Source organism: Lytechinus pictus, chromosome 4 (genome assembly GCF_037042905.1).
Source record: "Lytechinus pictus isolate F3 Inbred chromosome 4, Lp3.0, whole genome shotgun sequence".
In the NCBI taxonomy this organism is placed as follows: Eukaryota; Metazoa; Echinodermata; class Echinoidea; order Temnopleuroida; family Toxopneustidae; genus Lytechinus; species Lytechinus pictus.
The window spans coordinates 10,372,998-10,399,873 of record NC_087248.1 but is presented as its reverse complement, the minus strand read 5'-3'; the positions used below and the strand labels follow the sequence as shown (position 1 = coordinate 10,399,873).

Below are 26,876 nucleotides of genomic sequence, written 5' to 3'. Positions count from 1 at the left end.
TCTCCCCGCTCTCTTGACTTCTCGATATCTCCCTTCTCTCCTCCCCCTTGTAATCACTCCCTTTCTTTTGTTTCTTAAATTATAAATGATTAAAACAGGATAGAAATCAAACGCGATTCACAATGTAAACATGTCTTAGACATAAGACAATGATGAGTCATACAATCATTATCAAATCCAATGAGTTTATGAAGAATATTTCACATTTTACACATACTTGATAGAATCAACCATGAATTATTTTTAGTAGCATATATTTATTCAATGAACTTGGTATAAATGAGAAGAAAGAATACAGATAAAAATAAAATATAATTTGTTAACACCATGCAAAAACCTTCGCAGCGAAATGAGATCAAAACGTTTAGAATATACATGGACTGACTCTATTCTTTTTAGAACATTTATCAGCCTTTCAATAAATGATAATCAATAGAATATCTTTCTTCAATTTTATGCATAAAGTAATGAACTGTATACATGTAGAGGCAGCAGATCAGAGAAAGTAACAGAGGGCAATTTAAAGGAATATTTTTATTATATTATGTGAAGTATGTTTCGTATATAGCTCGAGTATGATATATCGATTGATTTAAAAGCAAAGTCCATAAAAAAGGACTTCAAGATTAGTTGATAAACTGTAGAAAAAACAGACATTCCTATGGAATTTTAATTGAATTTGAATGTAAAATAAAGTTATGATTTTTTTTCTCGAAATGTGCTTATTTTCACAAAATATATGATATGCACACCTTTCTCCTCCACCCCCTTATTTTCTTCCTCCTTCCTTAATTCTTTCCTTCTCCTTCTCAATTTTTCCGTCTTCTTCTTCCTCCTCCTTCTTCTTCTTCCTCGTCTTTACCCTCTTCTTCTTTTTTCTTCAATCAACACATCACCATTCCCACATTTGAGGCCATACCTATAATTTCTCTATTTTTTAAAATGCTTTAAAAGGGCGGCAGGCCTACATTTCTTGTTTTTGTGCGCTTAACTAACAAACTCTTGCTTTTGTGCGCTTACCATGCTTTAATAGTATAGGTTGTCTTGTTTGATTTCTCGTGCAATGTACAATATAAATATATATCAACATTTCTCTTTCACATCAACATTAAAAAATAGATAATTCTGTTTAAGATATCAAATACGTTGCAGGAGTACTCAGTCACGGATATAGTCATGAATTGTATTATGAGACTAAAACATGTTAGATTCGTACATATAGATTTTCCTGAATAATTTTGCGATTTCAATTGTATTTTCCGTTTTCAAAGTGTGTTTTGATAACGGTCATTATAACAAGTATAACATGTAATCTGACCCTTTCCTCAAAGTCTTTCCCCGCTTGCAATGGCAAAGTGCCAAGTGTTAGATTGTTCAATTTCATTTGGTTTGACTGGAATCCCGCATGCTTTATATTATATGATTTACTGATTTACCTTATTTACAAACAAGTGAGAACACTAAACGGATGGAATGACATATATACATACATTTACATATACCCAGAGCTATATATTCTCCCTTTTGAAAACTTGTCTCTTCTGGGAATCGAACCCGGGCCACCAGCTTAGAACGGCGCGCGGTGCCTCAACCACGAGACCACAGAGACGGGTTACTACATGGCCAGGGCAAAACCGATCTGGTTGACATTCAGACAAATAGTTATAATCAACCTCACCTATTATTTCATTTGTCTGGTGTAGATAAGGTTTCTTTTATCAATGACAAGCCGCCATGTCTCAGCTGGATCAAAGCAAATTTTTCAATACAGTACAAGTATAGACTGATTCAGGGGCGGATCCAGGATTTGTCAAAAGGGGGGCACATTTTCCCGGGAAAAATTTGACAAGCAAAAAAAAAGGTCTTCACTTTCGAAGGGGGGGGGGGGGGGTGGGCACACTTTTGATTTAACGGTATTTTTACATTACAAATTTTAATTGTGCCTCTCAAGGGGGGGGGGCACGGGCCGGCTGTGCCCCCCCCCCCCCCCTGGATCCGCCAGTGGACTGATTTATACTTTGATTCATCCAGGAAGGAAAGACAAACTTCGATTAGAGATAAATCTGATCATCTGGACTTACAGATTGAAATGGAGAGAACAGTTTCACGTCTGATCTGGGACGTTTCTTCAAACAAAATGAAACAAATTATTATGCCAGCGTGAGAAATTATGCATGTGCAACAGCTTTGGCAACTCTATTTATTAAAATGTTGTGAAATATATATATACTGAGATAATATTGAGCTATATAAATCATATTTGAGTGAAAGTTAAAGGGACACAAGAAGAATATATTGTAAATCCAAGGAAGTACTTATTATTAAAGGTCAAGTCCATCCCGGAAAAAATGTTGATTTGAATCACAAGAGAAAAATCATATAAGTATAATGCTGTAAATTTCATCAAAATCGGATGTAAAATAAGAAAGTTATCATGACACTTCAATGTTTGGCTAATGATATTATCAAAACACTTATACGCACATCTCAGTGACATGCAAACGAGACAGACGATGATGTCCCTCACTCACTATTTCTTTTTTTTTTGCAATTGTTTTACAGGACAATGAGGAGAAAACTTAAATATTCCATATTAATATAATAAAAATTCAAAAGAAATAGTGAGTGACGTCATCAGTCGATCCCCTCATTGCATGCAGACCAGGACATGCATAATTGTTTTGTAAAATTAAGCAAAACTTTATTAAAATGTCATAACTTTCTTATTTTTCCATCCGATTTTGATGAAATTTTCAGTGTTATGCTTGTTGGATTAATTCTCTCTCTCTTTTTTTTTTATTCAAGTCAAATTTTTGTTTGGGTAGACTTGTCCTTTAAAAAGCAGATGAATAAATTGGCAGGGGCGTGGATCTTGATAATCTGATGGGCGCAAGACCGTCGATCCAGCGGAGACAATGATTTAGTTTTCAAATAAGAAAATAGGGGTAGGACCAATTTGTTGACATGTTTTCATCATCTTTTGTTTTGTTCTGTGTATATACATTGTATCTACATGTGTGTAAACCAGTGAAAAAAGTATTTCCTTTATGGACAATAAAGATATTCAATTCAATTCAATTTATATATATATACACCCGACCCATCTATTCCCCAATGCATAGTTTCTCCTTTATTATATTCTCCGTTTCCATTGTTCATCTTTTACATGTTGATTATGGATTTAAGTTTATTTCAAAAGTATACACAAAACAATATAAAAAAGTGAGTAACTCGCGTAAAAGCCAATTTGTCAGTATATATAGAGACACATTTTGGCTCAAATTGTGTCACTATACGGGCAAAATTTTGACTTACTTCTGTCTACATTTTGCCTTCCGTCATACCAGACCTAATTTCGCTTTCAGATAAATATGATTATGATGGACAGTACTATGTTTAGAGACGAAATTGTGCTGCATATGGGCGTCTGATAATCATGTTAAGGAGCGGTCTTGTTGAAAAGGGCTTTCGATCGCTGCATACCATGAAAGTAAAAATAAAACAAACACATAAGAGATAATATGATAATGGCAATCATATAATAGAATAAAACAAGAAAACAAAATGTATAAAATATACACCGAGGTATCATAGAAAGACAAGTCAGATATGTGCGCACTGCGCAGGTTTGATCTGGTAAAAGAAATGAGTACTATTGTCTTTATATATTTTTTTGGATAGATTATTATTATTGTTATTCGCTTGGCGTCACCTGTGCCTCGCAGGCGAAGAGTAACCCGCAGGCCCTCGCAGGTCTCTCCCGATATAACTCATTGGGGGGAGTGCAGTTGGACCTCTACACCGGGGTTTCCCCGTACTCTTATACGAATAGTGCAGTTGGTTCTTAACGTGGTGACTCTCCTCTACACGGGGCCTCCATTTAACGTCATATCCGAGGGACGGAGTGTTTCCACTGTAACATAGCATGTGTCTATGGAACAGGGGAGAGAACACGGGCTTCAGCCATCCGCCCGGGATGGACTTGAATCCACAACCTTTGGTTCGACAGGCAGACGCCTTACGTAGGACTGAACCAACTTCGCTCTCAAGATAGATGAGGATACATCACCTTCTACGTTTAGAAATTACTTTTAAAAGTTACGATTAGGGGGACAATCCAAAATTGTTATCAGAATTTATTTCAATCAATAAAGAATCAAAGAGTTGTGGTAATTTTTGAAAAAGAAAACGGATTTGTTCTCCATGACAATTTAAGATATTCAGAGTGTGTTTGTTGCTAATATCGAATCCTTAACTGAAGGTCGAGAGGAAAGGAGTGAGAACAATATAGATGATAGAATATAGATTCTAGATGTTGTTCTCGAAAGCTTGGTTGACTTGTCCGTTTTCTTCCTTTGGTTTCTCGTCCAATGATGAAGAAATCGTTTGGAGAGTGTAGTCTTCGCTCTTCTTCTCTTGGAGTTCCCTCCCCTTCTTTCTGTAATTGAAAATAAGAATAATGATTATAATAACACGCTCAATAAAACATTTCTTACACAATGGTAATAGAAAACTTTTGACATGTTTTACAAAGAGTTGGAAAGGTACGCGGAGAGGGGAGAGGAAGACTTCAGGCAGAAAAGGCAGAGACTTGAGATACTGGAGGAAAGTGAATCAAGTAATGTGGGTTGGTGTGTGTGTGTGTGTGTGGGGGGGGGGGGCATGTGTGTATTTTTGTGTGGGAGAAAGATAGATAAGAAAAGGTGTATTACAGGAGCAGCACAAGGGTACTTCGTTTATAAGGGGGATGGGCACGACGACCTCTAACCCCGGGATTTTTTTAAATTCAAATAAATAATCTTCCTCGATCCCCCTTCTTTTTCTCCTCTGTTTTTCCTTTTCTTTTCACTACATGACAAATATCACAGAGGCGAGCGCCTGAAGTGCCCTCCCTAAAATATTTCAATGGGATTCTTCTAAACAAGGCGTCTGAACACGTACCATCACAGCTACATACAGAAAACTCAAGAATACATACGTTCCGAAGAGCTCTCCCTCTTCAATGGTTTGGGGAAGCCGTGCTCCTAACGTCTCGGGAACGAAGAGGATGAGAACTCCGGCGATGATAGACAGAACCCCGAAGATGATGACCGGGAGGGGTTCCCAGACCTCATCCAGGAGCAATACGTAGGGTGCTAATATCCCCGCTATACGCGCAGACATGGAACAGATTCCTACACCAACACTCCTGGAAATCAAGATAGACATTAAATTAAAAAAATTTATCATGAGGTGAATAGATGCTCAAACAATTAATTCTGTTATGAATTGAGAAAAATAGAAACATCCGAGGATACAATGGATTTTGATGAATTATTTGCTACATTATATTATTTTGTCTTTGATGCTGAAAAGATGAAATGTAGCATTTCATAGATGAAAATGTGAACTAAATTTGTTTTGTAAAAATTTGCAATTAACCCTAAAAAGACCGGGCTATTTAGAAGACCGTAAAAAGTTGAAAGGACGATACAATTGTGAGTTTTGGCTAAAAACACTTTTTGCATTGGATTTGTAAACGAATTCCCGGGACGAATTCACGTTTTTGAGCAATTTTTGGGTCTGCATGCAATTACATGTTACGTAATTTCGGAACCGCGTACCCGGGGGTCGCGAATTTGGTCTAAAAAGTTGCGCAAGACTTGAAAGTAAAAAGTCAGCGAGCAACGCGGTAAAAAAACTTTGCGCGGCGAATTTATCACGAAAAATGTCGGGGGGGGGGAAGGGGCTTATTCAGCCCCAAGTTTTATTACGGTTACAGATAATACCACTTATCCAGTTTATAAAATCAAAGTAAAGTGTTTCAACATATTCTTACCTGACTGGGGTAGGGAAGAGCTCCGCTGAAAATATATAGATAATTGCAAATGATGCTGTGATACCAAACTTGCCTAACATAGCAACCGTAGTCCGCCAGGCACCCAAAGCTAGAGAAAGAGAGGATTAGTTTAGTTGGGAATCCAAATGTTGCTATACTACATGCAGTGGCGTGATTTATCCCCCTCCCCTACAGACAAATAAACATATTAAATAAATGTGGAGGCCGAGTTACTGATTTGGCACATCAAATTGGGAAAATTTGCAATGGATGGAAGCGAACGAGCTAAACAATTAATAAGTTTGAATTTAAGATGAAAGTGAAATCTTGAATCAGCATGCAGGATATTATAGAAATCGTGATTTTGACAGTAACATTTAAAAATGTGAGCTTGAACATTTGAGGATGGTGAAATCATGTCATATAAAATTACTTTTTTTTTTAATTACTAAGCTTTATGTACTTACGTGTAAATGTGGTACATAAACAGGCCACGCCCCCAAAGACCATATAACCGCAGGTACTCTTGGCTCGACCGAAGTAATCGATAGCAAAGATACCGGTTATGACCGCAGGTACCTCGACAGCACCAGATATAAAGAATGCGATATAATCATTAGCACCCAGGTCGGAGGTATCCAGTGATAAGCCATAATATACCATGGTATTCACGAACCTATATACAAAGAGCAAAGATAATTCGACTTCAGTTACTATCAAACATGAATGAATGAATGAATGGATTATCCAATTAATGCAATGATAATAGCGAGTTTATAGGCATTGATAAGTTTAACTATTACGAATGCACACAAAAGCAAGGGAATTCATAGGAACCAGTTAAATCAACCAGTTTAAACATACGCTCCTGTACTTGTAGATAAAATTAAATTATTTGTAAATCTACTAAATACATTCTGCAATGCATGTATATTATAAACAATGCCTACAGTACATAATGTAGCCCATATAGCAAATACTAAATGTATTTACATTTTAGAAATACATAAATTATAACAAAATCCCATGTCTTCAATTTTCTAACAGATGTTCCATGACAGGAATAAAAACGACGACACGTTTGTTTCTCTTACCAATTAAACATACAGTTGAGAGTACGGATTCGGAGGTTAGGTGTTTTGAAGAGATCTAAAAACGTGGCTTGTTTAGCTGTCAGTGCATCTTGCTACATTGGGACGGATATAACAGAACACAATCACTGAGGAGAAAGAATTTTAATACAACAAAATGGAAGGAAGAAAGAATAAAATGAAGGAACGACAGGAAGAAGAAAAATGATTGAAAGAAAGAGAGAAAGGAAGTAAGGAAGGAAAGAAGAAAGAAAGAAAGAAGAAAGAGAGAAAGAAAGAATGGAAGAAAGAAAGAAAGAGAGAAAGAAAGAATGGAAGAAAGGAAGGAAGGAAGGAAGAATGGAAGGAAGGAAGAATGGAAAAAAGGAAGAAAGAAAGAAAAAAAGAGAGAAAGAAAGAATGTAAGGAAGAAAGAAAGAAGTGAAAGAAAGAAAGAAAGAAAGAAAGACAGACAGAAAGACAGAAAGAAAGAAAGAGAGAGAGAGAGAAAGAAATAATGTAAGGAAGAGAGAAAGAAGTGAAAGGAAGAAAGAAAGAAAGAAAGAAAGAAAGAAAAAAATAGAATGAAAGCAAGAGGGAAAAATTAAAAAAATATATACAGGTAGGTATATAGACAGAAAAGGAGACAGAAAGAACGAAAAAGTCTGAAAGTATCAAAAAGAAAGAAAATAAGAGAAAGAATTGATAAGATACCAATACCGAAACCAAAGTTTACCGAATCCCAAACCTAAACCGGAAAGAATCAATTAAGTGTTTTGAAAGATGAAATTGCTTGAATTTTCTTTCGGTTACCTGTTCTTTAATTTCTTCTGATGTGAAAATAGGATCCGGGAGATCTTTTTTGTTGGTATCTGCAGCTTTCTTGATAATTTTTGTTGCCTCCTCGGTTCGCCCTTTACAAATCAACCAACGCGGAGACTCCGGTATAAATCTAAATATGAGATGATGATCAAAAGTTTTGAATTACAATGTTTTATTAATAGAAAAGACAAAAAAATAATGGAGATATAATGATGAAGATGATGATAATGGTGATGTTGATGATGATGATAATAATACTACTACTAATGATAAAAATTAATAATAATAATGATAATAATAGTAAAAATAATTATAATAATTGGAATGGTGATGATGATGATGATGATAACAATAATAATAATAATGATGATAATAACAAAGTTGTACTTTATAACAATAAGCATTTAGTGCGCTTGTTTTCTTAAAGCAAATTCCATAAAAATAACGGACTTGTTCCTGTTAAATTTATAGAATTATAATAAAATCAATAATGTCAATAAAAGTAACAATAATATTGATAATAAAAAATAATTATGATGGTTATGAGTAATATGATTGTGATCTTATCCATAATGAAATTAGCAACAATAAACTCATTACGTAAATACATGTATTCTAGAAATTCAATACTAATATACGACTTCTGTTATTTTCAAATCCTTAAACATTTGTACACTTATGTGTACAGTACACATTTGGTGTTTTTGTTTCTATAATGATAATACTGGCTATAGCATTTAAGATCAGGCCACCGTCTTACGTCAACTACTAAAATACATGTTTGTTCAAAATAATTTTCCAGATATGACGTAATTGCATACATCTATCGTTTTCTTAAAAAAATCAGCGTGCCTCTCAGTCTTCGTTTCAAAGGACATTGTGCAAATTTCCTGTAAAAAAATATGTTATCGGTGGATTTCCATATAAACCCCTAAAAAAAACAACTTTGGAAATGTGAGTTTGGCCATTAATTTCTCCAAATAATTTTACACAATGCCTTTTTGATATCATTCAAAAAATCATTTAGTTCTCTTTAAAATGATATCATGCTTGTTATGATCATGCCATCACGAAAAGATCAGGATTCAAAAGTGTTGGATGAGGTCTGAATTGAAAGGCTGCAAAACGACTTTCCATAGTGTCATCTTGCAAGTTTTGAATTTTGATCTTGCCCCACATTTCAAGGCAATGCACCTCCATGTGAACCATAATCATATCATATATGGTATCATTAATTTAAAGAGAATTCAGTGATCTCCATTCATTAGTATCAATCACACATTAATATTCACTAAAACTGAGGAGGGATTTACATTGATCAAAATCAGATTTACAAACTTTTTTTGAGGAGTTTAGTTGAGGTTGATCGGATCAATCGTAACTCTTCATAAGACGGGGGCCCAGATACACTTACGGGAAGAAGACGAAGAATAAAACAGCTGGTAGAGAGATAACGAGCTGGAGGATCATCCAGTCCCGTATAAAGTAGGCAATTAGAGCAAAGAACATGTAACCGAAAGAGAATGCTATCTGTATAGACATCCCTGCTACCGTTCGTTTGTTAGGCCCAACCATCTCCGTGCCTGGTTTTAATTAAACAAGAAAAATTGAACCGCTCATTTCAATTATTACTCCTCGATTCTCTTTGGTTATGTTTTGAAGGAAAAAAAAAATAATCAAATATGATCAATGGGTGATAACTGAAATGCTGGAGGAACAAAACAAAAACAAAAACAAATAAACAATGTCGACAAGTTGAAATTCAGTTTCTGAGTATATAGTTAATCAAGGATATTGTATTTTGTCATATCTGAACTATTTATTGAAAAGTTTTGTTATAAAAAAAATGAATTTTATAAAATGCGAACATACAACCAGACGAAGTCCAAATCATTAGGCCTACATGTTTATAGAGATCGTGTAAATCATGTTCTGATATTTACTGACGAAGCAATACATTCCCATCTACTTTATCTGCCAAGGCGACCTTACAGCCTTAGTTTGCCGACATGGGGAAATGTGTTATCTCGCCAAGTCAACTTATTTAAAAAGTAAAAATACTAGGGTGTTTTGGTGTATATTTAGTTATATTTATCTCACCGTGAAGACACACACACTTTCTTTTAACACGTCGAGTTGGCAATATAACGTGTCTCGCCATGTTGACACGATCATGATAACGCTTTTAAGTCAGAATGATTACGGTAATTAATTATCTCGTCATATCGTCAAGTAGAGAGCACTTTCAATCTTCCTAAGATCTGAAAACATTATATATATATATATATATATATATATACTATATACTTTCATGTACTTTAAAGCTTCTGTAGATAAATTAGAATCGTCATTTTTTACACCTTTAATCCGACTACTTACCGATAATAAAGCAAAGAAGAAAGACCCCCATGTTTGCACAAGCTAAGACAATACGTAAACTTGCAAACCACCAAAAACTAGGAGAAAAAGCAATCCCAACACCGACCGCTATCTGTATGAATAGTGCCACAAATAGAGTAATACGGCGACCAAACCTGGAAAGAGAAAAAATTAATTTTAATAAAATTAATTGTTAAAGAAATAATTAATGAAAGAAAGAAAACGAAAGACAGTTGTAAATAAAGAAATAACCTATAATGAAAGGAACTGAAGAAAGAATGAAATAGAAGAAATATATAAAATAAAAATCCCGAAACAAACAAAGGAAACTATATTATTATCAAAACAAAGCCATTTGGATTGATAGTCTAGAGTAAGATGGCAAAACATAAATAGAGTTAAATAAGCAATACTTATAGAGATGTGGCATCATACTGTGCGGATTTAATTAAATGATGTTTAGGAAGAACAAATACATGTTATCAATGGCTCTGCATAGATTGATACATTCGTATTTTTTAAAGTTTTTATATTTATTTTATGAAAAGATTCACATTTATCATTCAACGTACAGAGTGGCGTACCGTGGGTCACGGCATTGGGGAAGGGGGGGGGGGGCACCAGCAAAAATTTCGTGACACTTAGGGATCTCGCGAAGCGCGCTCAGTTGCCAGGTATACTGACTTAATAGAGACATTTTAAGGACATGCAGTGCCATTAAACAGATATGTATCTCACTGATTAAATAATGCGAGCGCGAAGCGCTAGCTGAAAATTTTTGATATTTAGATCTCAAAAGGGACATTATAAGCAAATTTTTTGTAATCATGATATGTACCTGTCACGATAAACAAACAATGCGAGCGCGAAGCGCGAGCTGAAAGTTTTGTGTATATTGACCCCAAACAGGGACATTTTAAGGACTATATTTTAGGAATCCATTAAGAGTATACATATCTCAGCATAGTTATCTAATGGTAGTGCCATCCTTTGCGGATTTTGTTAGAATTACATCTTAACACATTAAGCACTTTTTGTAGTCATTGTAATCATGATAATCATACGCATTTCACTAATCAAATACTGTGAGCGCGAAGCGCGAGCTGAAAATTTTGGAAATTCAGACCTGAAGAGGGGCATTCTAAGGCTTGTTTGTAGGAATTCACTAAGACCGTACGTATTTCACTAACCAAATGAGGCGAGCGCCAAACGGCAGCTGAATTTTTGGTATATATTGACCCCAAGCATGGATATTTTAAGGAATCCATTATTATCTCACCATAGTCATCTAATGCGAGTGCCAAGCGCTTTCTGATTTTGTTAGAATTACATTTAAACACATGAAGCATGTATTTCACTAACCAAATGATGCGAGCGCGAAGCGCGAGCTGAAAATTTTTGATATTGAGATCAGAAAAATTGACATTTTAACGACTGATTTTAGGAATTCATGAAAAGCAGACATCTCACCAATCAACTAATGTGAACGTTAGCACGGACCGGAAATGTTTTATATTAAGACCTTAAAATAGGGCAATCACTTTACGTGGTCATGAAAAAGAAGCAAATGTCACTAACATAAAACAATAATAACTCGAATTGCGAGGAAATATATTTGGCGTACAGTATATTGATTTGAAAACGGGAGGTTTTAGTACAAAAGGATTATATATCTCGTTAAACAGTCTATGTGAGCACCAGGAAAAATGAAGACATAGGCCCTGAGCAAATAATGTTTCATAAAGTGATGAAAAAATGCTTCCCATGTAATATAACATAATATAATATAACATTATAATGAACAATAATTTCTTCTTTTCCCACTACGTTTCTCTTCCTTTCTCTTTTTTTTTCCTTTTCCCCTGTTTTTTTTGGCCAACCGACTGGGGGGCACGTGCCCCCATGCCCCCCCCCCCCGTAGTTACGCAACTGAACGTACATACGTATACATTACTGGCAAAAACATATATATTTATGTGGCGTAATAAGCCACAAATTTCTAGGGGGCTAGATAATGTATTATCACGTTAAATAAAAAAAAATAAAAATAATTGAGAGCGAGAAAAAATAAACCGACATTTTTTTAATATTAAAAAAATCAAATATTGTAATAGATTTTGACATAATATTCAGAAAATATTATCATATTTCACCCTTCTCTCTTTCATTTTCTCTATTTTTTTCTTGGTCGTGATTTTTTTTTAAAGGGGGAGCCCCCCATCTGTACGCCATTGATATAATCATTGCCAAAGAAAAAATTGCAATGAGCGAAAGAAATAACATAAAGGTGGGTTAATTCATTTACACACAAGGGAAGTTAGATATTTTCTCGTCCAAGTAATTTTTTCCCAAAACTCTCCTCCTTCTCTTTTCTTCTTTTCCTCTCTCACGGATGCCCCCACATTTTTCTTCTCTTTTCTTAATGACTTGAAATATCATGGAGTAGAGCTTTCATCGGAAGTGGGATCGATTTAGTTTGTGTGACTATAACTTATGGTTTCATGACATTTGCTCCGGCGACAATTGCTCTGAAGGAAAATATGGACATTAAGCCAAACATAAAATCTAACCTCCAAAACTAAATAAACCCTAATCCTTATCTCTGCTTTATTCTGAACCAATAACTCTATTCTCATCATAACTCTATAACACTATGCCTTCTGAGATATTAAGACCGGAGCAAAAGTCACAGGAGCAAATGTCGTGTCACCTAACAGGTGACTTACATGTCGGCGAGGGCTCCAAAGAGCAAAGAACCAATAAGGACACCGACGAAGAATAATGACTGAGCCACGCTGTCCAAATTTCCATCATCGCATACCAGGTCAAACTAAAAAAAAATAAATAAAACAAAAACGTGAAAATTAATTTTATAAAATATTTGAAAGAATCAGAATAGAAATTGGTCTTCTTCCAAAAGGCAACTGCATCGATCGGGGTATTTTTCCGATAAAGAGATTTGTAAGTGATTTTTTTCTCCAAAGTATAATTGGAAATGTAAAAGAAAGTTTTGTTGATTACGATAATAATACTATTTATCATAGAAGTATAATAATAATAGTAATGATTATGATGGTAATGATAATAATATACTTCACTCTTTCTTTCGTTAGAAGGGAGAGATTATGTACTATCCGTGGTCGGGCTCATAAGTTCAGACGTCACTATGATTCCCAGATTAGGATTACAAGTCATTAGAAATATAATTTTATATTGAATTAATGGAATTCTCAGGAGATATCACGTTTGCCTTCGTCCTCGACTCCAGCAATATGCGTGGGAGGAGTCTTGGGCAATATTGTATCTATTCCTCAAGGCCAGTCAATATTATATAACTATCTTACTTCTTGTATGAGTGACGATTTATACTGGCTTCTATCGTAGACCCATCCGTTGTTGCATTCGATGGTCTCTGTATCGTTGTAGTTCACGGGATCGAGACCCGGATTGAAGACGAGTTTGTCGACGATGGAATACTTCGTACACTGGAGCTCGTCTTCTGTTCCATTGACGGGTGAGCTGGCGTTTCGCTTTGCTTCGATGCACTGCTCTTCAGTGTAACTCCATTTTTCGCAATCCTCATCGCTCCAAGCTGCCACCTATATAGCAACGGATGATAAAAAAACCCACAGATTTCAAGGAGATATAATATTTTACAGCAAAGCGTCATTTTGACTCCCCCTCCCTTTAACCATTTGTATTTGCATTTGTTCTTATATCTATTATTTTCCATTCACACGATAAAACAAAGTAACACGACATTGCAAATTCAAATATATCACAAAACAGGTCAATCGAAATGACTAGTAATTCATCATAAAATAGAAGAAAGGGTAAGCTCGAACTTAACTAAATAGAAGTAAATTTGACAATATAACGGAAAAACAAACACAAACATATAAAAATAATACAAAGAACGAAGGGGCTTGCCACCACCAAAACGTTTCAGCCATGATCGCGCTAGAAAATATTTCTATATGGCATACATCGGAAATAAAAAAAATGTTATCAAAAATTCATTTACAGCCACGTTTATTTTGGAAAGGTGTCTTAAGGGTATACAAGAATAAACTGTATCACAAAAGATTGTATAATCATAAATAAATTGTACAAAGGAAAATGATTGAAAATCAACAATATACCGTAACTTAAATTGGTAAATGAAATAATGATTTTTATACATAAATGAAAACGAATGACATAGACAGATATATTTCAAACTTCTCTAAAATATTTCTATAATAATATGAAATGAACTCAGAGCCAAACATTTTTCACTTACTTTCTAATTTCATTAATTAATTTGTCTTGAATAATAGTGTACATGGGACGTGCTTATTTTTTTTTAATAGGGACATGTATGCTTGGCACTTATGTGCTTTAAAAGAAATGAATACATGGGAAACTAACGAAGGATCGCTTTTGGGGTTCCTTAATTTTTTTAAAGGGCGTAGCACAAAATGACTCTCTACAAATCGGATGATTCTAATTCGATTTCTCTCGGAGGAGAATAATTACTTTTTTTAAAGAATGAAGGATACTGTTATTTTGTATTTGTTATTTCTCGACTAATTCCTGTGAATAAGGTATCGAATTAAAGAGCAGATATCAAGCTTATTATGCATATGATTTTTCTTTTTGAAATACATGCACCCCGTAGAGAGAACTTTTTTTTTTAACTTCGCACAGATAGACAAAGCTATAGAGCTCACGTTAGCACTGACTTGTTATAAAATGGCAGATAGATTTACTGACGTATTATATAATTGACAACCCCTAAGGCATATACGTGTAGTCAGATAAGAGTACAATCTACAAGAAAATTAATGAATATAGATAATACTGAAGAAGTCTAGATCAGTATGAAACGGTTTTTTATGAAATAGGGGAGAAATTGAAGAAATCACCCTATTTTAAAAAGGGGCACAGTTCTTCTCGCGCGATGATAATTTTCACACATTTGAATATTTATATAGAGGTCATTACTTGATGGGCATTTATACTCAAATGAGTAAAACTGTAATTCACCTTTACATGATTCAAATTTGCATTTTCACAGAACAAAATAAAATGGTCGTAAATAATTACAATGAAATTTGCAAATGAAACTTATATAAACAATATAAATTGAGGTAGGTATATTTTTCCATAAGTAAAACAAATCATTGTATAAAAGCAAATTATCATTTAGTTTGGAAAAAAAATATTAGACTTCGAATCTGAAGTTGAGCTATAGTGTCACTATTTTACAAGGTTTAGTTTACTCCTTTTTTGTATTATAGATGCACTCTCAGTTGCACACGATCTGGCATTCAACATTTTGTTTTTGTTATTGTTAATTTGTCATATTTGTTCGATAATTTGTTATTTTCATTAACAACTGTCTCTTAATAATAACTTTGAAATTTTGTATTTTTAAAGTGAATTTTGTTTATCCTATTCATGTTATGCCATGTGACAATGTCACTGACGTCATGCCATATTGTTACGTCTATATGATTCTATATATGTTGTATAATACAATAATTGTATGCGTCATTATTCGTGATGATATCGTTTCATATGTTAGTGATAATTATGCCATAATTTATATCACTGTGTCTTATCGATTTACATGTAGTCAATATTTAAAAAAATGTAATGCAGCTACATGCCGAAGTTCTTTTAACTTTAATAAACCATTTTTAATTGAATTTCATTGAATTATCTGAATTTATTGGCCATTTCATCATACCTCTTACTCAAGCAGTGTTAAACAGTAAAACCTCACATGATATAATGTTCATGGTTATATTTCAATAGGGGTATAGAGCGGAATATATATTAAAAAAAAAACATTATTTGTGCTGCAAAAACACATCGCTCCTCAAGTACTCTACAACTGAAGTCGGTAACATAAAGAAAAAAGCAGAGAGCGAGGGAAAATGACAATGATAATTGTCGTGATATTTGGTCATCATGCAAACAAGATATTAAAGTCAAAGAAACTCTTAGGATCAGTCAACTTTTGCCGAGAGCATTGTGTATAATAACAGACTCAAAGTCCAACATGATTAAACATGGTAAAAGAACAATAGAGTACAGAGCTCGTATATTCATTACGCTCAAATAAAACGACATGTTTGCCCAGGGACGGCACCAGGGTTTAAGGGCAAGGAGACCTAAAAAGTTTACTTCAAGTTTTACCCTGAAAAGAAAAAAAAGGGGTACATTAGGCCTAGAAGTTACACACACTAGCATATACTAATTCCAATACACTCTTTTTATTTTTAAAAAGTTTGAATTCACAATTGTCTCCTCTGTTCATCTTTTATCTTGTTTAATAATTTGAAGATAAATCACCTTAGTGAGTACGTCATAGGTGTTGCCATGGCATTGTTATTATTATTATTTTTTTTTTGGGGGGGGGGGAGGAGCTGCCGGGATAGTCAATATAAAGATGAATTCCTGTTTTCCTCATTCATGTAATAAGGGTAACCTCTCATTATTAGACGATATTCTTTCTCATTTCTCACCTTTTCTTTTTTTATTTTTCCACTGCGTGCGAAATTACGGGGGGGGGGGGGGGGGGCTATCGCGCAATTGGCTCACCGGTGGTGCCGACTTGGTTATACCCCTCATACCCCTGCATTTACTGTAATCATGGTGTCGAAATCAGGTAGACGTCCAACCAACAGCAAATCGGAAAGAAAAAAAAAAGTTATCACTCCCCTTTGGTAGCACACTTTCAGTTAGGAAGTGCACCCCAATTCGTTGGTGTTAATAGCAACACGGAATGATCGAGTACCTTTGGTTGACGCGAAAACTTTCAAACATATCGGAAACGAGAAAATGCGTTTAACACCATTTATGTACGCCTAATTTCAATAGATTTCAACGAATTTATATTCTTAATGTCTGCACATTGATTTTATTACAAATGGCTAAAAAAAACCCTCTTCATTCCCTATTTGAACTTTTCGACATCACATTTTATTTTACTCTCATGCCATAGATTATGGTAATTTATGAGGTGCAACTTCTTATTTTTCTTTCACATTATTTTATGCGTATTTTTTTGTCGCAAGTGTGAACAAATCATAGCTGGATAACGAAGAAGCGGAACTGCATAACTATGACATTTTCATATCTGAACAAGAGAAGACAGACAAAACAGAGCAAAAGGAAGGTGGAAAATAAAGAAGTCAGGGTCGTGTAAATCTTAATACACCCTTGTCGCAAGTGTGAAAAAAAATCATTGCTGGCTACCGGGAAGTGGAACTGCAAAACTATGACATTTTTTTAATTTGAACCAGAGAAGACAGGCAAAACAGAGGAAAAGGGTGAAAAAAAAGAAGCCTAGGTCGTGTAATTCTTAATACTAGCCTAGCTATTAACCTATGTGAAAAAATTAATCAATCAATATTTTATATTCTTAAGAAATAGTATTGCTTCTATACCAAAGGAATATAAGTTATTTTCTAATGGCATAATATTAGACAACTTTTTCATTACAAGATGGCTGTATGATGGTCTTGTACAAAATTATTATCATTATTATTAATTTATTCATTTTTTTTTTTTTGGGGGGGGGGCTTCAAATAAAAGAGTATAAATGACAGATTCCTGGGGGACTCCACATGAACCTATATGGGTTTACTTAAATTATACTACAAATGTAATAACTGTATGACAGCATGGACCTATATAGGTCCATGATGACAGTAAGGGCTAAATAACGGACCGAGTACTATTTTGATGATCAGTTTTGTCTAGCCATTTGAATGGTGAAGAAAACTCGTTTGGGATGTTTTTTTTTCTTTTATTTAAATTTGTTTTCTTCTACATTTTGTATTTAAGTAAAGTATTTAAAGCGAAGCAAATTCGATTGGATCGTTTTTCTGTCAAGTCTCATACATTCCCGGTCAGTCTAGGAGTTTATTCTTAATTGATATGTTTTATGTTCTGCCTGTTTTATTAACATTTATTCTATTCATGTTTTGGGGGTTTGCATTGTTATCCTGCCACTCTACTGTAAATATTGTAATGATGATTTATAACAAAAACATAAATATAAAAAAATACCATTTATTATGAAACTTGTGCGATAGAATGAAAAATAGGCATATAATACAAAAAGCATATGTTTCTAAACATATCCACATGCTTCTCGCCTTCGTTTTCAATCTCCAGACTTCTATATCGGTTTCCCTCTTTACAACAGTCAAATCATTCCCACATCCAGCGCAAAATTATTATTATTATTATTATTTTTTTTTTTTTGGGGGGGGGGGGGGGCTTCAAAAGTTTTCGACGTTGGATTATGAAAATGGCCTATCATGGGCAGCACAGTGTAGGTGGGAGACCATACTGATCTGACCGAGCAGCTTGTCTCCCCCTTTCCCGGCCCCCAAATATTTCTAATTTCTAAGGAAGCGTAGCGACCTAGCGAAAAAACCCACATATTCTTTGAGAATGTTTTTCATAATAATCTATCTCTAGTATAACACCCATCAGAGAAAAGATACGGAGGTACTCAGTCGCTTCGTCGACAAATTGTGACATTTGTGTGTTGCTTTAATGGAATTAAATTCTTGTTTTGGAAACAGCGTTACTGTATATTCCTTTTTATTTATGTTGATGTCGAACAATAACATTAGGAGTGCGATGAACATGATATCTTTCTCCTCTCTCCAGGCCGTGATAATAAAAATATCTCCAGAAATCGTTGCGTATGGATCTTATTCTTTGGTTTACTTGCTTGTATTTTCCGATTCTATCAAGATTTAAACATGGAACAGATTTTTTTTGTTCAAGCTTGCAATTCATATCCCCATATTGTACGACATTATACTATCGACTCCTAGTATACTTTTGATGTGAATAGGGTAAAATATTGATGAACTCGATCGAGGAAGGATGCTTTTGCCACCCCGGTGAACACCCCGGTGAACTACGGCCTGTTTGTCTGTTTGTGCAACTACTCTGTAAAAGGTGGCGCGATCCATATGGAGGGGGTGATCTGTCCCCCGGTTTATGAATTTTATCCAGCAGCTTAAGGGGGGGGGGGGGGGTCATCTCGTTCCGGACCGCGATAAAAAAATCTCAAAATATTAATTGCCTCGCCGGGAAGCGAGAGCAACTTTCGTGATATTTGCGTAATGAAGAAGAAAATTATTGTCCTTGTTATAATTTTCAGAACGAAAACTTTATTCAGTTAATTCTTTTGGTTAGGGGTTAGGTTTAGTCTTCATGGCCTATGTGAGGATTTTATTTTAGAAAGTATCACCGGTGCGTCAAATGTCAGGAAAATGTGATTTCTGAATGAAGTAAAAGAAACTAAGAATCAATTTTAGAGCAAGAAAGGCGATAGCTCATAATGCTTCAATTTTTAAAATGAATTATCCTGAATAAAAATCGTAAATAAGTTAAATGTCCACAAATATTCTTCAAATTATCAGATGGGCGACATTTGTTGTTTCGCCGATTTTTACTAAATTATTGTTAAGGTTAATGTCAGAATTGTGCCTCAAATTCTTGCATCTTATATCAAACTTTCAACTTCTAACTAAATTCTGCGAGCGAGTGGAGCTAGCGAGCAAAAGCAATAATATAAAAAAAATCAAAACTGATAGAAACTTAGAATTATTTTGAATTGTTTGTGTATTATGTTGGCAAGTAAAGACTTTTTCCACATATCGATAACTAATTGTGGATTTTTTAAAACATAAATTCCTGAAATCATCATTGGAAACCTTTAAGGGATGCCCCGGGCTGAGGATATTCATATCTCAATATATAGAGTAAAATTCAGAGCAAAATGCTGAAAATTTGATCTAAATCGGATAACAAAATAACGAAGTTATTGAATTTCAAAGATTTGCATTATTCAGGTGAATTAGTTCTAGGCATGTCTTCATGAACATTCATTAGGTGGGCTGATGATGTCATATCCCAACTTGTTCTTTTGTAGTTTATTATATGAAATTAGGTTTTTCACAATTTTCCTACCAAGAACTAAAACAAATGGATTGACAACTGCTTAAGTGCATTAGTTATTTCTCGCTGCAACTTATTTCATAATAATGGAAACATCATTTACACATTTATGAAAAAATGAAACAATTATGAATTCATGTAATAACAAAAAATCAATAACTTCGTTATTTGTTATCCGATTTTAATGAAATTTTACTCCATATATTTAGTTATTAATATCTTCATCCCTACTCCTCACCTTTACTTTAATATTATCAATATTAGTCAGCGTTTCATGAAATTAACATTTCGGTTGCTGAAATACAAAGTTTGTTTTATTTGCAAGTTACCATTGTAACAGTCAGACACCTTTGCTTCTCAGTCAATCAAAATAAAGTGAAGTTGTCGGATTTGAAATCATTTCAGACAACAATTTATTTTCCAGGGGCCTGTAGCGTAAAAAGAAAAACTCTGGCAGTTTTATATTTTTGCGAATTTTGCCGGAGTTTACAAACGTGTTAATGTGTCGATGGCATAATTCTGTTTGCCCGAGATTTTTTCAATTTTTCATAGTTTTTTTTTATTATAGCAAAATTTTTATGGAACATCCCCCAGGTGTAACTGGCTTCTATCTAACCAGAATCCATGTTACGTTACTTTGGGAAAAATAACAAAATCACTGTATAGCATTATTAAAAAAAAAAAACTATATACACAACAACTTGAGGGACCAGACATGTCTTCTGGGACAGAGTTTTTAAAAAGCTGCGAGCTAGCGAGGTGCGACAGCAAAATTTTTGACTTTGTTAATACGAAAAACACATTTTGATATATTTTGACATATTTCTCATAAAATAAAATCATATTTTACTTTTCCTTTCTCCCTTTTCGATCCTCAGTCGCGGAAATTTTCATGGCCCAAAGTCTGTACTACATCGACCCATAATATCGTTGTGGGTGTCAGACTGGAGAGGTTGACAGAGTTTATTTTTTTACTTACATCACACCAGTGGTCTGATGCACCGGCTAGGAAGACCTGGGCCATCTGATGGGCGGCTACAGGCAGTGCTATGATGCATACCATCGCATAAACCCATCTCTGGTATTTTCCAAACTCCCCAATCTCTTTCAAAATATCATCAAACTTCATGGTTCTGATCTCTCTACAATACTTTCCTGATGTTAAACTGTCGGAGGTATATATAACATGATATCCTTTTCAATGACAACTTGCTCGCTGAATGATTTCAATCGGAATGAATTTAAGAGTCAACAATTAATGCAGTCGTCACACTGATAGAACCGTTATCACGCAAACCTATCATACTAGTTAGAAATTAACGCGATCGTTATGATCGATTTGGGAGAGCCTCATTGCTGTAGCTGTGCCTCAAATATGTTTTATGTTGACGTACCGAAGGTCGATAATACCAGAAACATCTTATCACTGCAGCCTGACTACTTTAAAGTTTACTCTGATAAATACGCCCAAGTTGTTTTCTCGAGGAGGCATCAAAATGAGCTTCGTATAGGAGATTTTATATTTACCAATTAGGACCTTCAAGCTCCTTATATTTACACACTCAAAGCAGTAATTACCATTTGTTTTGGGTCTATACGTCGTTACGTACAGAAGTCACTTGTCAAAATTATACCCTAAAGCAAGTAGGCCTTTATAGAGTATAATGAACCAAATATCGAAGATCACTTAGGAGAGGCAATAAAGATGACTTTCAAGACAATTAAGTGAACACTCTATATTGATAACCATGTTTGCTTTACAATGGTGTATATCTAAATTTATTTTCGAAATCAATATTCATTCATTCATCTATTCATTCATTCAATATTGTTGTAATATTAATTGATATATTTATCTCCCCTGTCTCTATTATTTATTTATTTATTTATTTATATATTTATTTGTTTAGTCATTTGTTTATTTATTATCATTATTGTATTTTGAGGGGCGGGTTCTCCTATTCAGAAAGAGAATTCACATTATTTAATTAAACATCGTTAGTTTCATCTAATTTTCTTGCGTATTTCATGGATGCGTTTACGTTTTACGGGTCAAATAAATGGCATAATAATGAAAATATTGAATTCTATTAAATTGGCTCGATCGCTTTGCTTGCAATAGCGCATAACATAACACCCCAGACTTCATGTTTTTTTCTTCATTACGTCATTGACTTTAGTACGTAAATGGAATATCCTACTAAAAGGACGTTCTGGTATATATATCACTGTGATAAATATATTCAAAGGAAACAAGGAGGGGAGGGGAGAGACGGACAATATTATCTGGGTGATGAGACCTTTTTTGTCGCTGAAATAATATCATTTTTTTCCATATAAGCGCATGAAGTTCTTGTTATAAAGGAATTTTGCTACAAAATGCCTGCAAGTAGAAGACGACTACTACTACAAACACCAGCACTACTACTATACTACTACTACTACTACTACTACTCACTGGCGTAAATCCGTGTTGATGGGTGGGGGGATGACTGAAATATTTTGGCATTTTTTTTTGCAATCATGTTTTTAGATATGCAAGGAATTGTTATTGATATGTCCACAGTGGCGTACCGTGGGTCACGGCATTGGGGGGGGGGGGGCACCAGCAAAATTTTAGAATCACTGAGTGAGTGCGCTCAGTCGCCAGTTATACTGACCTAATAGAGACATTTTAAGGACAATGTCATTAAACGGATATGTATCTCACTGATCAAATAATGCGAGCGCGAAGCGCGAGCTGAATTTTTTTTATATTCACACCTAAAAAGGGACATTATAATCAAATTTGTGTAATCATGATAGGTACCCGTCTCGCTAAACAATGCTAGCGCGAAGCGCGAGCTGAAAACTTAGATAATTCAGACCTGAAGTGGGGTATTCTAAGCTTTCTTTGTAGGAATTAACTAGGACCATACGTATTTCATTAACCAAATGATGTGAGCGCGAAGCGCGAGCTGAAAATTTGTGATATTCAGATCAGAAGAAGGGACATTTTAAGGAATGATTTTAGGAATTCATGAAGAGCAGACATATCTCACCAATCAACTAATGCGAACGTAATCACGGACAGGAAATGTTTCATATATACGAAGACCTTAACATGGCGCAATCACTTTTGAGTCATGAAAAAGAAGCATATGTCACTACATAAAACAATGATAACTTAAAGTGCTAGGAAATATATTTGGTTTATATTAACTTGAAAACGGGATGTTTTAGTACAACAGGATTATATATCTCGTTAAACAGACAATGCGAGCACCAGGAACAATGAAGACGTAGGCCCTGGGCAAATTATGTTTCATAAAGTTATGATAAAAATGTTCTTATGTAATGTAACATAACATTATAATGAATAATATTTTCTTCTTTCCCACTACGTTTCTCTTCCTTTCTCCCTCTTTTCTCCTTTCCCCCTTTCCCCGTTTTTTTGGTCAGCCGATGGGGGGGGGGGGTTGTGCCCCCCATGCCCCCCGTAGTTACGACACTGTATGTCCATATGGCAAATACCCCTCCAATATTGTCATCTTTTTTACCCCATGATGGTTTAATGGTTTTATTAGAGATTACATTCAAATTTTTTTGACATTCAATCTTAATTCCTTCCCAAAGACCCCAACATTGATGAACTGGAAGAAACGGGGGTTTCTCTTCAATGTTATAATAAGGACATGTATTTCGTTTGGAAATGGTGAACTACTACTATTACTACTACTACGACTACTACGACTACTACGACTACTACGACTACTACGACTACGACGACTACGACGACTACGACTTCTACGACTACTACTACTACTACTACTACTACTACTACTACTACTACTACTACTACTACTACTTCTACTTCTACTACTACTACTACTACTACTACTACTACTACTACTACTACTACTACTACTACTACTTCTACTACTACTACTACTACCGGGCATGTTGGCTCAGTGGTAGAGCGTCCGCCTCATGAACGGGAGGTCGTGGGTTCGATCCTTGGCCGAGTCATACCAAAGACTTATAAAAATGGGACCTTCTGTCTTCTTGCTCAGCATTTGGATTGGAGAAGGGTAATAATAACATATTATGTACTTATGCAGGGCCCGCTGGTAGAGCAGTTTTCTAACTGAAGTGGCTGGGTAAATAGAGCGTTGTTATTACTACTACTACTACTACTACCATCACCACCACTTGCGGATCCAGGCAGGGGGAGTCATAATCAAAAATTTTAATGTAAATATGCAATTTTTACCCCAAGTGTGCGTGCCCCCCCCCCCTTTGAAAGCGAGGACTTTTTCTCCTTGTCAAAGTTTCATAGGGAAAATGTGCCCCCCCCCCTTTGGGAAGTCCTGGATCCGACCCTGACTATTACTACTACTATATACTCATAGGCGGCGGAAGCGGGGGGGGGAGGACGTGTCCCCCCTTAAATTTTAGGTGGGGGGACGGTCCCCCCCCTAAATTTTAAGTTGATAACTTCTTTTTTTTTTTTTTGCTGGTCAAAAAATTTTGTGGTCCCCCCTAAATTTTTCGGCTTCCGCCGCCAATGTATATACTACTACTACTACTACTACTTCTATACTACTACTAATATACGACAATTATTTAAGAGGAAATATTGTTAATAATGATAACGACGAGAACCACAAAAATAACAATTAAAGAATAATGAAAATGAAGATAATTATGCAAATTGAAAAGGAAATCATGTTTGTGGACAGAAAAGACAAAGACGTCTTCACGTGACACCAAGCATTCACTATGAAGGCACAATAACGCTATATAAACACGGTAGAACACCACAAAAGTGATATGGAACATGACCAAACACAAATCCCTTCGTCATCCTACTTATTCGTTTTGATGAAAACATATATATAGTGCATGATCAAATCATTATAATAGCAAATATATTTGAAATTTTATGAGGGCATACTTATGACATGATATAAATCTCTTTGTTTATGTGGGTGTGTAAGAGGTGGGACGGACTTTGGAGCAAAAAATATTTTAAAGTTATTTCAACATCTGAAGCAAACAAATTAAGACCAGGATGAGTGATTTATTGAAGACATGAAATTGTTTTTATTGTTTACAGTGAATATGTTTTTGTATGTTTCATATTGCGTCACGGCTTTCTTTATGTTCCTTCCTTTCTTTATATCATGTTTGCCTCTCTTCTGTTTTTCTCTTTATCCACGTATTTCTCCATTTATGTCTAATTGTCCATCTATCAATTTTTCTTCCTATCTATCCATCTATATCTATCTATCTATCTATCTATCTATCTATCTATCTATCTATCTATCTATCTATCTATCTATCTATCTATATATCTACCTACCTACCTACCTACCTACCTACCTACCTACCTACCTACCTATCTATCTATCTATCTATCTATCTATCTATCTATCTATCTATCTATCTGTCTGTCTGTCTGCCTGTCTGTCTATCTTTTTATCTATCTATCTGTCTGTCTGTCCGTCCGTCCGTCCGTCAATCCGTCCGTCCATCCATCCATCCATCCATCCATCCATCCATCCATCCATCCATCCATCCATCCATCCATCCATCCATCCATCCATCCATCCATCCATCCATCCATCCATCCATCCATCCATCCATCCATCCATCCATCCATCCATCCATCCATCCATCCATCCATCCATCCATCCATCCATCCATCCATCCATCCATCCATCCATCCATCCATCCATCCATCCATCCATCCATCTATCTAGCTATAGCTATCTATCCACCCATCCATCCATCGAAGTTAATTCTCCCGCCTTTTTTCACCTTCGTTCCCTTTCTCATTCCCTTGGCATTCGTTCATATATTTTGTTCTCATGCTTTCGCTTTTAGCTCTATAAATGATACTTTCCTCAATCATTGCAAATTAATTATACAGGTGTTTGATGAAGCTGTTCAAGATACGCACGACTTTACACACGACTGGTGACCCTTTCTTGTGCTATGCGATATCCCTATGTAATTGATTTATGACCTAAAAACATGTTCCAGTCGAGCGTAAAGTCATGCGTAACATTACAAACAGCTTTGTGAAACACCCACCTGGGCGCCGTAACACAAAGATTAGGTTAATCGCTAAATGAAATGACCAATCAAGATCATCGTTGCATGCGCATTTTGCTAAGTAGACTGACTATGAACCAATCAGAATTGTCCTTTGAAATTAGCGATCAATCGCTAACCTTTGTGTTGCGGGACCCTGGAGTGTTCATCGACTGATTGCCCAAATAGAAAAACTAATACATCAAATCCATATTTAAAACAATGAAGGTCAAATCAAAGACAGTCAAAAAGGCAGCTGAAATACTCTACCAATTGTGTCATGCATCCATAATAATACACATTCATAATCATGAGACAATTTCCCTTTAATATCTATAGCAAGAGATTAGTGCATGGAAAGAGTAAATAAGTAAACATCCTTCAAGTATGAGCATACATGAATGTCACTCAGGAAGATGATTGCTAATGACTGTGCAATTTCAATTTGCTTTGATATCATGATCAATTTCATACAAGGAAATATGAATTTGAGGGGCCAATATTGGGGGTCCTGAAAAAATTAGGACATAATGTAGGAGGAAGCAAGCAAGCAAACCTCCTAAATCGATCGATTTGATTTGCTTTGAAATTGTGATCAGTGGTAAAAAGCTGTACTCAGATAATTATAGCAGTCACATCAACGAAACCGACTCCACACCGATCAATTAACACTAATAAGTCCCTCAAACTTCCACTCTCTCTCTCTGTTTCTCCTCTTCTATCTCTCCACC

The 26,876-nt window shown here is 35.1% G+C and overlaps 1 protein-coding gene across 1 annotated transcript; it reads right to left on the bottom strand.

Moving 5' to 3' along the window:
• Nucleotides 1-165: 165 nt before the first annotated feature.
• Nucleotides 166-21,549, bottom strand: LOC129258467 (organic cation transporter protein-like). The gene is made up of 11 exons (XM_064098352.1): nt 21,047-21,549; nt 13,434-13,688; nt 12,816-12,919; nt 10,090-10,244; nt 9,125-9,293; nt 7,702-7,840; nt 6,913-7,004; nt 6,286-6,494; nt 5,819-5,927; nt 4,979-5,188; nt 166-4,438 (listed from the first exon to the last, which is right to left on the bottom strand). Exons 1-11 carry the CDS (start codon nt 21,194-21,196, stop codon nt 4,309-4,311), a joined length of 1,722 nt encoding a protein of 573 aa, XP_063954422.1. The 5' UTR covers nt 21,197-21,549; the 3' UTR covers nt 166-4,308.
• Between the last annotated feature and the right edge of the window lie 5,327 nt (nt 21,550-26,876).

What these genes read in the sequence shown, in the direction of transcription:
- LOC129258467 (XM_064098352.1), bottom strand. Translation starts at nt 21,196, where the DNA reads ATGAAGTTTGATGATATTTTGAAAGAGATTGGGGAGTTTGGAAAATAC. An exon ending in CTCAACTGTATGTTTAATTG is followed by an intron (nt 6,495 to 6,912) that starts GTAAGAGAAACA and finishes CTTTGTATATAG; the next exon opens with GTTCGTGAATACCATGGTAT. An exon ending in CTCTTCCCTACCCCAGTCAG is followed by an intron (nt 5,189 to 5,818) that starts GTAAGAATATGT and finishes CTTGATTTCCAG; the next exon opens with GAGTGTTGGTGTAGGAATCT.